This window comes from Eleutherodactylus coqui, chromosome 6, assembly GCF_035609145.1.
Source record: "Eleutherodactylus coqui strain aEleCoq1 chromosome 6, aEleCoq1.hap1, whole genome shotgun sequence".
Classification (NCBI taxonomy): Eukaryota; Metazoa; Chordata; class Amphibia; order Anura; family Eleutherodactylidae; genus Eleutherodactylus; species Eleutherodactylus coqui.
Genome location: NC_089842.1, coordinates 166115009 through 166130103, shown reverse-complemented (window position 1 = coordinate 166130103; position 15095 = coordinate 166115009). Strand labels below are relative to the sequence as shown.

Below are 15095 nucleotides of genomic sequence, written 5' to 3'. Positions count from 1 at the left end.
CTGATTAGTGGGGGTCCCTTAGGCCACACATCGATGGCCTAAAATAGATTGATGTATATTCTTAGAAAACCAGTTTGCTACCGTAGGTTTGGATCAGAAAAGTCATTTCTTTGTGACTATCATTTGTAATCATTTGGTGTCTATGAAGAGTTGATTATATCAATACATGACTTTAACCCAATTTGCGTTGTATGCATTTAATCAGGGCTTGCTGTAGTGACAATACGTCTGTGTAAAGACTGAAATTATTGAAAGAAAGAATAAGATAATTACAGTCCTGATACTTTAATATATATCTGAGCAACAAGCTAATTAGTGTAGAACAGCTTCCTAGTCATTAAGTGGATACGTTGTTTAATCATCATTATGTAAGTTATTATATTAGACTGCAATGTTCTTCTGGTCGCTCTTTGTCACATAGCAATGACCTCTATCAGAATGATAGAAAGAAGCCCGCTCATTACGTCTAGTTTATGAAATTCATCTGTAGAATAGCCATTACTAGCTACTGCAAGAGATACATCAAGTTGTAAAAATACATAATCAAGTCTCATTTTTATGACCAGCTGGCGCTTTTGATATTCGCAGGACATAGTCCATGAAGGAAGTGATGTCCCGTATTGTGGCTTACTGGGTATATAAGGTGTGCGATAGGCTGTCTGCTCACATATCACTCGTTGTTGTCGTAGGTGATAAAGGCAATTTTAGTTACAAAAAGGAATGATAGCTTTCAGGCCAAGGGTAGCAATATTTCACAAACCGTGCAGTTTGTGAACTGTTCGCATGCTGCTGCAGTGAAAGTGTATCATGAGAGGACAATTGGCACCATTGGGAATAACCGATGTGGATCCTGCGGAGTACCACGTGCCATTGATGTGAGACGTGAACGTTGGCTACGAAGATGTGCGAGGGCCAAGCAATATGCTGCAGTGGAGCAGATCACCATGAAAATGAACCAGGGGGCTACCAGACAGATGTCTAAAACAGCTCAGCGAACCCTACTGAGTATGGGGCTCCGAAGCAGACAGATGGTCCGATGCACCGATGCTAACAAGAGTGCATCGGAAGAAAAGGCTTCAATTTGCACAGTAGTATCGGAATGGGACCACCTCTGATTGGCAAAAGGTTGACTTCTCCTATGAGTCATGTTTTCTGCTTCATCAAACGGAGAGATGTTGGCGTGTCAGGCGAGAAACAAACATCCTCCAGCTATTGCTGGAAGAACACAAGCTGGTGGTGGCAGCGTTAGGTTCTAGGGAGCTTTTTCTTAGCATTCTCTGGGCTCACTTATCCATGTTTAAGGCACTCTGAACTGATTTGGTTATGAATCCATCCTTGCAGATCACATAAACTTATACATGCAGATTCTCTTCCCTAGGGCAGTAAGACAATGCAACATGTCAGATGTCCAACAGTGGTTGAAAGAGCACATCCAAGACTTCCAAGTATTTTTCCGGCCCCAAATTCTCCAGATTTGGACCAAATTGAGCATCTATTGAAACACCAAGTATCGTGTTCATTTTATGGATCCACCCCCACGTACCCTCCACCACCCGGGTGGGTGTACTGCAGTCAGCATGGCTCCAGCTACCTGAGACCACCTACCAGCACCTTATTGAGTCACTCCCAGCCCGTCTAGCTGCTGTCTGTGTGGCACATGGCTGTTACTCTGGATAGTCATAATAATGTGACTCAACTCTACATGTGAAAAATGCAACAAAAAGTTGAGTAGCTGCTCAAATGGATTTCATTGCTTATTTTGCACTGGTCTTGATTATTGGAAGTAGTCAACTCAGTTGAACTGAGTTTGTATGATACAAAAAAAAAAAATCAAATCATGGTATTTGTATAGCGCCAACTTATTCCGCAGCGCTTTCAGATAATTATTACTTATTACCCCCCACCAAGCTGGGTTCTCATTTTACCGACCTCAGAAGGATGGAAGGCTGAGTCAACCTTGAGCCGGCTACCTGATTCATGCGGGGATCGAACTTGCAACCTTCAGGTCGTAGGCGAGAGCTTACACTCTGCACCACACGAGGCTCTGTAACACTGGAATAGCTACCTTTTTTTCTTTTTACTGTATATTGGAGTACTGTACAGTGCCTGGTGTCAATATGATACTTCCTGTGATTGTTCTCAGTAAGAGAAACCAAGTAAATTCATGATGTTATAACGAGCTTTCGGACCTCTTCATGGTCCTTCCTCAGGCATAATGAAACAGAACTACAGACGTATTTAATAAATACACATGATCACATGGGAGGGCACGAACATGGTAAACTTAATTTGCACTAGATAAATACCAGAGATAGAGGATAAGAAGGCACAGACATGTTGGGATTAATAGCATTTAGATAAATAACAGGGAGGGATGACCAGAACAGTAAATAATCAGACCAGTGACAAGGAATGTGAAATCTCTCCTCATATCTACAAACAAGGAAAATAGAACAATACCTCTGCAGTGCCACCTACTGGATGGCAGCATTCCTTCAAATCAATGTATGAGTTTCTACCAAGTCTGTAAAACAATGATTGGTAATAGCACACCTGCTGGGTGCTCTCCTTGGGAAAAGACAATGCTATCCCCTGACTTTCTAGAATGCAGATCACAGGAGCAATTTCTGTGCAGACATTGAGCCATCAAGGAATCCTGGGGGATTTCATGAATTCTACAGAATTGTGAATGCAACTCAGGAGTATAATACAGGCTGTAAGCCAGGATTATTGCAAGATGTAATTGAAGCAATGATATAGTTTTACAAGGTTACTATTAGAGATGAGCGGGCACCAAAATGCTCGAGTGCTCGTTACTCGAGTCGAACTTTCAGTGATGCTCGAGAGTTCGTTTCGAGTAACGAACCCCATTGAAGTCAATGGGCGACTCGAGTATTTTTGTATATCGCTGATGCTCGCTAAGATTTTCATTGGTGAAAATCTGCAAAACTCAAGAAAGTGCTGGAAACGACACAGAAATGGATAGGGCAGGCGGTGGGCAACATGCTGGGCTGCATTTCAGGTTCCCAGGTCCCACTATTCAGCCACAATAGCGGCAAGAGTGAGACCCCCCTCCCCCCGCACTGTCAGCATAAAGATCGTTCTCCTCTGCCACAGCTGTAACAGCTGTGGCAGAGAAGAACGATGTTAGCCCATTGAATTCAATGGAGCCAGCAATACAGCCGGCTCCATTGAAAGCAATGGGCTGCCGGCGTGTGCGGGATGAATTTTCGGGAAGGGCTTAAAAATATAAGCCCTTCCCTGAAATTCATCCAGAAATGTGTAAAACCAAAAAAATATATATACTCACCCGGTCCCGGCAGACGGAGTTCAGCCGTGGCCGGCGGCAGTACTCCTGAACTGCTCTGAGTAGTATTCAGCAGCTGGGGATTTAAAATCCCCACTTGCTGAATGAGCTGCCTCTGATTGGTCACACCCTGACCAATCAGAGGCAGCTCTCACTCACACCCATTCATGAATTCATGAATGGGTGAGTGAGTGCTGCCTCTGATTGGCTCAGCGCAGGGACCAATCAGGGGCAGCTCTCAGCTGTCATTCATGAATTCATGAATGGGTGTGAGTGAGAGCTGCCTCTGATTGGTCAGGCTGTGACCAATCAGAGGCAGCTCATTCAGCAGGCGGGGAAACAGGATGAACTGGATGGACATCGTCTCCCTTCAGCCTAACACAATGTTATTTAGGTATGGTTTTGGCTAGTACAGCTTTCCAGCATAATTGGTGCAGATTTTCCGTTCCGATACGCTGTATGTAAAGGCAACCAAAGGCTTTTTCACACGGGTGTATGCACAACTACACTTGCTGCTACGGCGTGTAAGTTTGGAAAAAGAAGCTGGAAAATAAGTCCTGCCCTATCTTTCTCACACATAGTATTAACTACGTGCAAGAAAGATTAGGCAAGTCCTACTATCTTTTCTGTCCTGTACTATTACCGGGCGAGAATACCGCTAGGGAAAACGAAACCACTGAAATCAATGGTTTCATTTTGTCCTGTTATGCGCCTGTGATTTTCATGGCTGCATAACGGGACCAAATAACGCCCATCTGTTTAAGCCTTAATGGTGGGTGAAATCGGGGAACAGAAACATGATACCTCAGGACTAAAATAGATAGGTTTATGCGCAAATACTCTTGCCGCCAAGAGTGTGTTAGTGCATGAACCAGCTAAAATCCTTTTTGGTTTTGACAGTTCAAATTTTACGCTATTGTACCCGGGTAAAAAAAAAAAAAGCAGGAAGATAGGCCCTGCCCTATATTTTCTCGGACGTAGAAAAACTAAATGCGAGAAAGATCCCGCTAGTCAAAATGAAACCAATGAAATCCATGATTTCGTTCGTCATGTTTTGCAGCCACAAAACATGACAAAATCCCATTTGACTGTTTTAGCCCTCTGTCTGCTGATTTTAACAGACCTGTGTTTAATCCCTTTTCACTGCAGCTCTTTTTCATTTTTTTTTTGTATATTCATTTTTTCATCCACACTTTCTAGAGATGAGCGAGTATACTCGCTGGGGCACATTACTCGAGCGAGTAGTGCCTTAGCCGAGCATTTTCCCGCCCGTCTATAAAGATTCAGGGGCCGGCGGGGGGCGGGGAGCGGCGGGGGAGAGCGGGGAGGAACGCAGGGGAGATCTCTCTCCCTCTCTCCCCCCACTCCCCGCTGCAACTCACCTGTCACCTGCGCCATTCATGATACAGTAAATTATATAAGCTTTCTTTATTCCGTGCATCAGTACAATTATTGTGATACCAAATTTATGTAGCATTTTATGTTGAGCTACTTAAAAAATAAAAATAAAAAACCTTATTTGACCCCATCATTTTCTTATCCTTTTATTGATGGGGCTGTTTGAGGGATCCTTTTGGAGCACATACAACTTTTTTGTTGACTTTTTATTCAGTTCTTTTTCTTGGAGACAAGATGAGCAAAAAAGTACAATTCTGACGATATGTATTTTTTTTCTGAAGATGTTCACTTTCTGGATAAATAATGTGATATTTTTATATAGCAGACTTTTATGGATGCAGCAATAGCAAATATGTTAATTTTCTTTTTCTCTTTTTTTATAAGTTGATGTGACGACTGGGGAAAGTGTCTTCTTTCAAGTTTTAATATTTTTAACATTTTATATTAATTAAAACATCTTCATTTAATTTAATCATTTTTAATATTTTTTTAATCCCCATAGGGCACTAAAACTAGAGTTCCTCTGATCACTTGTACAATATACTGCAATACTTGAGAATTGCAGCAAAGTGTACACTTAGCATCTTCCTATTAAGCCCTGCCATATGCAGGGTTTAATAGGAAGAAATCCTTGCTAGGCTTGGAAGACTTCACAAGACCTCAGGCTGCTGTGGCAACTGAACTGCACCTCACAATCTTATAGCGTGTGGCCGGCCGATCAAAGGACAAAAGAAGTTCCCTCTCTCTGTCAGGCTATTTAAAAGCCACTGCCAGCATTGACTTCTGCATCTATTTGGTTAAACCGCTGTGATTGGAGTTATCACAGATCCCAACAACTGCGATATGTTCTCAGCTGTGTTGAACAGCCAGCAGCTACCTACCTGTACAGTAGATGTCAGAAAGGGCTTAACTCTTTGTCTTCCAGATGCAACCCTGGGACCCCTGTGGTTCTCATGAACTGCATTTACAGTACCATGTACCATGTTAATTCTTGTATGCCGCCTACCTATTTCATATCTACACAATTAGAAATTTGTTTACTAACCAAAATCAATGTCAAGCAGTGCAGCATTAGCTCCTTCCACCAAAATCTTCTTTGGAGAGCCATGAAGAGCTTCATACATGAAGTATACACCATCTCGAACCATTGGCCGTATTTTTTCAGCGTACATCTGTAACATTAGAAAAGTTCTGAGAAGGGATATTTGACTTTCTATTAATTTAGCACCAGTTTAGAAAGTCCCTGTAACTAGCATGCTAAGGTATAGGGGGGACTATTGGGATGTGCGTGGGATGATGTAACAGTGGCATCGAATAGCTAGTTTGTGTAGCACCACCTCTGGACTGTTTTACCTTCTGACTGGTGGTCTGCAGGCCACCTGATTGTATAAGGGAGGAACGGGAGATTTGCAAACACTCTGAGAGGACTAGTGATACAGTAAGTTTTGGAGGAGTGAGTGCGGGTCCCCCAAGTCTACCCTGCTGTGAGTAGGAGCTCCTGAGCTGAGAGGAAATTACTGAGGATGGAGAAGAAATGCTCAATAATAGAACTCAGAGCTGCAGGTCGCCATACATCACTCACAGGAACCTGCAAACCCTACAGAGAATGTGTATGGTGGTTATGCAACGGCTGAACTTAAAACAGCAAGTTTAAAGGGGTTTTGTCATTAAACACTTTAGCCAAAAGTAACTTGCTCCCCACTGCCACCAATTCCTTCATGTATCTATATTTTCCATTTTGCCGCGTTTCTTTGATTCCAACGTTGGTCACATGACCCATTTCCATCAACTTCATGTACATCCTGGGCTTTTATTTCTGGCCCAGGCAGTGAACGCCATGTTACTAGTGACGTAGTGTTCAATGCAGAACTCACAGCCATGTCCTGTTGTGCGCACATGCATATTACCAATCATAGATGATCTTCATTGCTGGAGTGGGACGTGCCATGGCACCATTATGGGGACCAAAACAAACATGCAGCTTGGATGTATCACTAAGTGGTAAGCACCACAGCATTGCAAACTTTACCTTGTGGTGACACAACCCCTTTAAGTAGAGAGCGGTCTCTAGGTCAGGACTGTAGTGTGTACACTTAAAAACAACTAAGAAAGACCTAGGACTTCCAAGTGTTCGACTACCCCCATTTTTGAGCCTTGACCTGTTACCGCCTTCATTTGTCCTGCTGTGTACTGTAGAGTGCTCCCCAAGCCATTTGGGGGCACCCAAGCTACTACATTATTGGACTCTAAATATTGAGGGGACTCAGATTTGTTGACATTGTTAAGGATGATATATGGGACTGATCAAGGAGGGCTTATATTGTCATAAGCAATGTACTGTTTAGATATTATAATTACTAGAGGGTAATGTGTGTCCAGATTTAGGACATATTTTGGTGGTGACAACCATTAGGTTTAATAACCCACTTTTAAAACTCACTGGTCATGTTGTCAAAATCTCTTTGTGCCGAAGCTATTTATCATTAAACAAGAATTACTGCAAACTGTGTCTTCGGTTTCTCTGTCGTATTCCATGCCCTACCACCAAGGTCACACTAGAAAGCAATGGTATTATAAGCCATCTTCTAATTATAAGGTTATTGTTGGTAAGTGGATTTCGGGAAAATTATATTCTATCCTTTTACTGTAGTCTGTATTGAATGGTATTTCACTGACAAATTAACCTTACCTTCAGTTTCTTCAGCTGCCCTTCTATATCTACCTCCAGATTTGGAAACATTGATTGATACTGATGTGCCAGGTTTTTGAACCTGCAAAATAGAAAATTGATGTTATAATCCCAGTATCACAAACTATTAGCACCGGACACCTCTAATTGTAGGTCCATCCTGGATAAATGATTCTACTATGGTTTATTAATGTATCCTCTGTGTCTCCAACTCTTCAGCAATTTCTTAGTTACATCTGCCCATATCTGCACTAGGAAAAGTGAGTGCTAATCAATATGACTGCTAGTACAGGGTATATAATTCTTAGCAACCAAGTCTGTTAGAATCCAGAATACGTAGCTATTGGGAGTCAGGAACGCTATCTTTTCTCCTTAGGGAGAGCACCTAGCCGGTGAGTGAGGAGACTTATAAGGCCATTCAGCCTACTCCAGGTAATATACAAATAAGGGAGATGGAACAATACTTCTGCAGCACCACCTATTAGAAGGCAGCATTCCTGCAAGTCAATGTTAGACTCTTTATATGTTATTGGGGGTGCACAGGTAGTGCTTGAGGGGGCCCACAGACCTTCTTAATACAAGAGATGAAAGCAGCATTATAAATGACACATGGTAGGTGGGGGCCCTGTTACAGATTTTGCATAGGGGTCCAGAAACTTCATGTTATGCCCCTGCTATTATTCAGTGCTACATTTTCTGCTCCCATGCCATCATAGAGATGGGTGACAACTAGAGATGAGCGAGCACCAAAATGCTCGGATGCTCGTTACTCGGGATGAAATTTTCGCGATGCTCGAGGGTTTGTTTCAAGTAACGAACCCCATTGAAGTCAATGGGCGACCCGAGCATTTTTGTATATCGCCGATGCTCGCTAAGGTTTTCATTTGTGAAAATCGGGGCAATTCAAGAAAGTGATGGGAACGACACAGCAACGGATAGGGCAGGCGAGGGGCTACATGTTGGGCTGCATCTCAAGTTCACAGGTCCCACTATTAAGCCACAATAGCGGCAAGAGTGCCCCCCCCCCCCACTGTCAGCATAAAGATCGTTCTCCTCTGCCACAGCTGTAACAGCTGTGGCAGAGAAGAACGATGTTTGCCCATTGAATTCAATGGAGCCAGCAATACAGCAGGTTCCACTGAAAGCAATGGGCTGCCGGCGATCGCAGGATGAATTGTCGGGAAGGGCTTAAATATATAAGCCCTTCCCTGCAATTCATCCAGAAATGTGTTACAATAAACATATATACCGGCGTATAAGGCGACGGGGCGTATAAGACGACCCCCCAACTGTCACCTTATACGCCGGCAATACAGTGGAGCAAAGAATAAAAATCATTACTCACTTCACTGGTGCTTCTGTGGTGCTCCTGCAGGCTGTCGCTCCCTCCTGGTCCCCGGCAGAGCATTGCTTTCTGGACGCAGTGGTTGAAATCCCCGCCTCCAGAAACACACGTGCCTTCAGCCAATCACAGCCATTCAATGACATCATTGTCATTGGCTGTGATTGGCTGAAGGCACGTGTGTTTCTGGAGGCGGGGATTTAGAGCCCTTCATAGACAAAGCAATGCTCTGCCGGGAACCAGGAGGGAGCAACAGCCTGCAGCAGCGGCGCAGAACACCAGAAGAAGTGAGTAATGATTTTTATTCTTTGCTCCACTGTATTGCCGGCGTATAAGGTGACAGTTGGGGGGTCGTCTTATACGCCCCGTCGCCTTATACGCCGGTATATATTTTTATTGTAACACATTTCTGGATGAATTGCAGGGAAGGGCTTATATATTTAAGCCCTTCCCGACAATTCATCCCGCGATCGCCGGCAGCCCATTGCTTTCAGTGGAACCTGCTGTATTGCTGGCTCCATTGAATTCAATGGGCAAACATCGTTCTTCTCTGCCACAGCTGTTACAGCTGTGGCAGAGAAGAATGATTTGTCTTCTATATGTTCTCAATGGGGTCGGCGCTGCTGCCGCCGGCCCCATTGAGCGCATATAGAGAAGAGAACAGAAATCGCAGATCGCACATAGGTGCGATCTGCGATTTCTATGGCCTAAGAAGGATCGTTGGGGTTCTTGAAGCCTAAAATAACTCCTAACGCTCTCCCTATAGCAGCTCCGGCATCAACAACACTTTCCCTAAACTATGTCAGAATGCATCTGTGGCGAGCCGCGGGAGGGGCAGATTTTAATACTCGGGTGACACCTAATCTCGCCAGCCACTCACTGCAGGGGGGTGGTATAGGGCTTGAACGTTGCAGGGGGAAGTTGTAATGCCTTCCCTGTCTTTCTATTGGCCAGAAAAGCGCGCATATTTGTCAGGGAAGAAAATGAAAGTAACCCGAACACCGCGTGGTACTCGTTACGAGTAACGAGCATCTCGAACACCCTAATACTCGAACGAGTATCAAGCTCGGACGAGTATGCTCGCTCATCTCTAGTGACAACCCCTATGGGAACTATAATCTCAGATATCTGCTTTTAAATGCTATAAATCCAGGCCTTCTTGAATTGATATGTTGCTTTGCTGTGAAAATGTTTTTTGTTTATGTGACTAGTTCGCTCTCGCAAAAAAAGGAAAGATAAAACGATGTAATAGACCTGGATGAAAACTCATCAAAATCTGAAAGAAGGTCACAAACTCGGAGACCAGTGCGTGATGCTTTTGATGAGTATGTTGGTCCAATGCCTTTCTTCGTAGTGCCTATGCTAAGACAAAAAGAAATATGTTAATTAGTACATTTGTAATACAATCTACAGGTTTTTTTGTATTTTTAGCTTTTTAGCTTATTACTGCTCTTCAAGGTCCTTCGCAACCATATGTAACAGAGGTTGCTCACAGGGGGAGTTAAACTTGTATAAGAAGGTTCAAGGGCACAAACCTGCAGCAGAAGAGGTGTCCATGTTAAGCTAATTTGTGTACTACTGTTTTATATCTACAACTGCTCTACAGCGTGTAGTCAGAAATTCGGATCTCATTACTGGTGTTCTATATGAAAATAGCAATAGTGTACTGGAATAGGAATGGATGGATGTGCTATATGATGGGAAAGTGTCGTTTCTGGGAAAACCTCTTTAACCCACTGGCACATACATGTACAAACATATATTAAAAAAAAAATATATATATATATACATACACATACACACAACTTGGGGGCCATTAGCTAATCGGATCGCCATCTTTCCTCAACCAGATGGATGGTCTCCCACAAATTAGCCACATCCAAGCCAGAAGTTTGGTACAAGTCAGTACATCTGTCCTTTAATGTGGTACACTAACAGAATTTGTAACACAGTCTTCACACTGTTGTCATTCGTCACAGTGTACACGAACATATGCTAGTCTCTGGCTGCTTTATAATATATGACTGGTACTATCTATCACATATGCCTACTGCTTTAACAGAACACAATGTCCATAAATCTCATACCCATAGGAAAGGTCCCTACCTAACAGCAGATTGACCGCTATCATAAGTGCAAATCTGCTGAATGCCTCTCAACCTGCTACATGACACTGTCAGGAGGAAAGTGAGAATACCAAACCACCGTACAAATACCCAAGATAGAGGGAAATAAACTGTAACTTAAAGGGGTTTTGTCATTAAAAGAAAAAAATTCTATACTCCCCTATTCCTCCACAGGCTGCCTCCTTATGGTATCTTCTCCTCCCTGAGCTTCTGCAGTCCCCCCGGGTCACGTCACCTCCAGCTGGCGGGCTTGTTATGAAGCTGGCATTCCTTACATTTTTTTCCTGCTGGTCAGTCATGGTCACGTCTCTGTGACGTAGCGTTCACTGGATAGGAAGGAATGCTGATCTACTGCAGAGACAGCGGGCATGAACAGTCTTTGCAATAGCTTGGCACTCCCCATTAGGCTGTGAAGTCTGCCGTAACGCACATTGGCTGGCAGGAAGAAGACTGCTGGTAAATGTACGTAACCTCACAGGAAGCAGAAGAATCGGCCAGCTGGAGGTGAAGTGACCTCCCTCTGGACTGCAGGAGACAGGAGAAGATAGGTGAGAGGAATATCTGGAAAGTAGACTGATGGGGGAGGAATAGGTAAGTATCATTTTTTTTTTTTTATGACAGAACCCATTTAACTAAAAGATGCACAGCTAACTCCAGAAGGAGTTGGACACTGCTCTAACCACCACAACCAACTGAACAGTAAACGGAACTTGCGAGCAGACACCCAACAATGACTGACAAACACCAAAATTCTTACCTAGAATACCAACACGCATAAGCAGATGGAATAGCTAAAGTACGTTCGGGGTATTGGTTCGCACTTTGGCCAAGACACTAAAGCTCACGAGCCCATGAAAAGAGTCCTTGTTGTCTCGCGAGTCCTCACTCTAAACAAGACAACTCAAGCCCAGCAGTCCTGCTAACAAGCAGGTCGATCATCCCAATAGGGATGGCTCCAGGCTGGAACCTACGGGCCTGGCTCACTCTATATGGTATACAACATATACTTTGAACAGGACACAATCCACACACACGAAAGGACAAGGGACATATACCCATAACAGGGAGCTGATCACACCAAATGTCTGGTCACATACACAGACACTGAACACATTTCTGTTCACACCAACAAACAGGGAATCACCACAGCAGAACATGTACGACTCCAAAAACTAGGGTTCTGAGCGGGATTGCGAAAAATAGCAAAAGGAATAAATGACCAGCGCCCTCTAGAAAGAGGGGCCGGCACTTATATGTAGTAGACCTGTGGTCATTGGCTGGCTGGAGAACTCCACACCTAGCCAGCTCAATCATCCCACACCTGTGGAAGTGTGCCACTGAAAATCCATAGAACTACAGGTCCCGGGAGCACAACATGACACAATGATTTGGAAGTCTCATCACCACATTTTATGCACAATGGAACACAGAACACAAAGCAGATGGTGAAAGTGAGACATTTTTCCATTTCATTTAAAAAAATAACTTGTTTAGAAATTGATGGCAGCAGCACATCTAAAAATGTTGGTACAGGGCCATGTCTACCCTTGTGTAGAATCTTCTCTTTTTTTTACAACAGTCTGTAAAAATCTGGTAAGTGAGGAGACCAATTGCTGGAGTTCTGAGAGAGGAGTGTTGTCCAATTCTTGTCTGATGTAGGATTCTATCTGCTCAACCGTACTGGGTCTTTTTTACTGGATTTTTCATTTCATAATGCGCCAAGTGTTTTCTATTAGTGAAAGGTCTGGGCTGCAGGCGGCCAGTTCAGCACCCAAACTGTTCTGCGAAGCCATGCTGTTGTGATGGATACAGTATGTGGTTTAGCATTGTCTGGCTGAAATATGCAAGGCCTTTCCTGAAAGAGACGTTGTCTGGATGGGAGCATATGTTGTTCTAAAGCCTCTATGTACTGCTCAGCATTGATAGTGGCTTTCAAGATGAGTGGGCTGTCCAGACCAACCCCAGACCATTAGATGCAGGCTTTTATAACAGTGCTGATAACAAGCCGGATGATCCCTCTCGTTTTAATTCTGCAAGACACGGCGTTCGTGGTTTTAAAAAGGACTTCAAATTTGATCAATCTGACCACAGAACAGTTTTCCATTTTGCCTCTGTCCATTTTAAATGCGTTTTGGCCCAGAGACGACGCCGGCATTTCTGGATTGTATTGATATGGCTTCTTCTTTGCATGATGTTTGCTCGGCGAACTATGTTCACTAACAATGATTTCTCGAAGTATTCCTAAGCCCGTGAAGTGATTTGCATTACAGAATTGCAGTAACGCCTGAGGGCCCATAAATCTTGAGCATCCAATATTGACTATCGGCCTTGTTCCTTGGGCACATGAATTTCTTCAGATCTTTTGTTACCCCTGTCCCAACTTTTTTGACATGTGTTGCTGCCATCAATTTCTAAGTGAGTTAATTTTTTTTAATCAAATGCAAAAATGTCGCACTTTCACCTTCTGATATGTGCTCTGTTCTGTTGTGAATTAAATATGGTTATATGAGGTTTCCAAATCATTGCATTTTTTTCCCCCTTACATTTAGTTACATTTTATACAGCATTCCAATTTTTGGGGGGAATTTAGGTTTTGTGTATGTGTGTATATAATTTACTGGAATACTTATATTGTATGGGATATCTTATATTGTTTAACATGTCTTGTATAGTCTGGTGTGTCCTATATTATATGGAATATCTTACTGTATAGTGCATGAAGTATACTATATTGTTTGGGATATCTTATAGTGTGTGGAGTGTCCTATATTGTATGGAATTTCTTACTGCATGGAGTGTCCTATACTGGTATTATATGGTATATCTTATATTGTATGGAGTACCTTATATTGCATGTCTTATATTGCATAGAATGTCTTGTATTGCATGGTGTGTCCTATATTATATGGAATGCCTTACTGTATATAGCATAAAGTGCCTTATATTTGCATATTTTTAATTAATATAACATTCAACATCATCTTTTATAATAACTGGGTTTTTAAGCTGTAAGAAAATTACTAACAGCAGGAAGGTGATGTAATATAATTACTTTTTCCCATCTTGAGCTTGTCTCTGGACTTCTTGGAGACCGTCAACTGCCTGGTGAAAGTCACACACTATACAGGGGACAAACATGTAAGTCATTGCGAACTCTCTCTGTTTCTCTATATACACTCTACCTTAAAAAAAGTATTTGGACACCTCTATCAGTTGAATGGCTTGTCTTATTGGCGTGTCATGTGTCCTACACCATGCTACATAAGATGTAGACCCTTGGGTGTGCCAGCCATAGTTTGTGATGAGAAGTAAATGCTATTGGATATACGGATTATGTGGCTGCACACAGCTTGTTTATCATACAGTGCAATCCATTAGGCTGTGGTGGTTCAAGGAGAGTTGTCATTGGACAGTTGAGCAAAGGAAGAACGTTTTATGGAGTGATGAGTCACGCTGCTCTATCGTCAAATCAGATGGATGTACCTGGGTGTGCCATCAGTTAAGTAAGGCAGAGGTTCTGTTATGGGCCGGGGATCTTTTTCATGGCATGGTCTCAGTCCGTTGATTGTCGTGGCAAAAATCATGAACATAGAGGTGTACCTTGACATTATAGACAATAATGTTCTGCCAACAATGTGACAATACTCTGGAAATGGTCGGCCATATTTCCAACAAGACCACGTGCCTTGTCACAGATCCAACACTGTTTTACGTTGGTTTGAGGATACGGATGTTCCAAGATTGGAGTGGCTGCACAGAGTCCCAACCTGAACCCTACTGAACATCTGTAGGACAAGCTGGAACGTTTGGTCAGGAAACATTAACAGAATCCATCGTCCAATGACTATCTGATGTCTTTAGGGCCAAAGAAAGCCTCACAAAGTATTAACATATGGAGATAAATACTACTATTGATTCTTGTTCAGGTGTCCAATTACTTTTGGTAGGATAGTGTACATACATATACATGACATATTGATATACTTATTACATTCACTTGTGATTACCAATATGAGCTCGGTCGGATATTATTAGTCTTTTTTCCCAGTCTTTTAGACCTGAAAAGATAAAACCCAAAAAACAGTTAAACCATATATAGTGCCAAAGCAAAATAATTGAGTTGGAAATTAGTCCTAAAGAAATCGGGGAAAATGTACTAAGAGTGGCATTTCTGACAGCGAGCTTAGTATAATTTCCACTGGTGCACGGTGCGCTTAATACATGAAGAGGGAC

At 42.8% G+C, this 15095-nt stretch overlaps 1 protein-coding gene across 1 annotated transcript in view; it reads right to left on the bottom strand.

Annotated features, from left to right (window-relative positions):
- ADSS1 (adenylosuccinate synthase 1) overlaps positions 1-15095 on the bottom strand; it is a 64645-nt gene that overhangs the window by 9731 nt on the left and 39819 nt on the right. Inside the window, exons 4-8 of the mRNA XM_066608148.1 lie at positions 14870-14920; positions 13915-13981; positions 9991-10098; positions 7395-7476; positions 5751-5877 (exon numbers count right to left, since the gene is read on the bottom strand). Coding sequence (XP_066464245.1) covers positions 5751-5877; positions 7395-7476; positions 9991-10098; positions 13915-13981; positions 14870-14920 — 435 coding nt within the window. The remainder of the gene's footprint in view (positions 1-5750; positions 5878-7394; positions 7477-9990; positions 10099-13914; positions 13982-14869; positions 14921-15095) is intronic.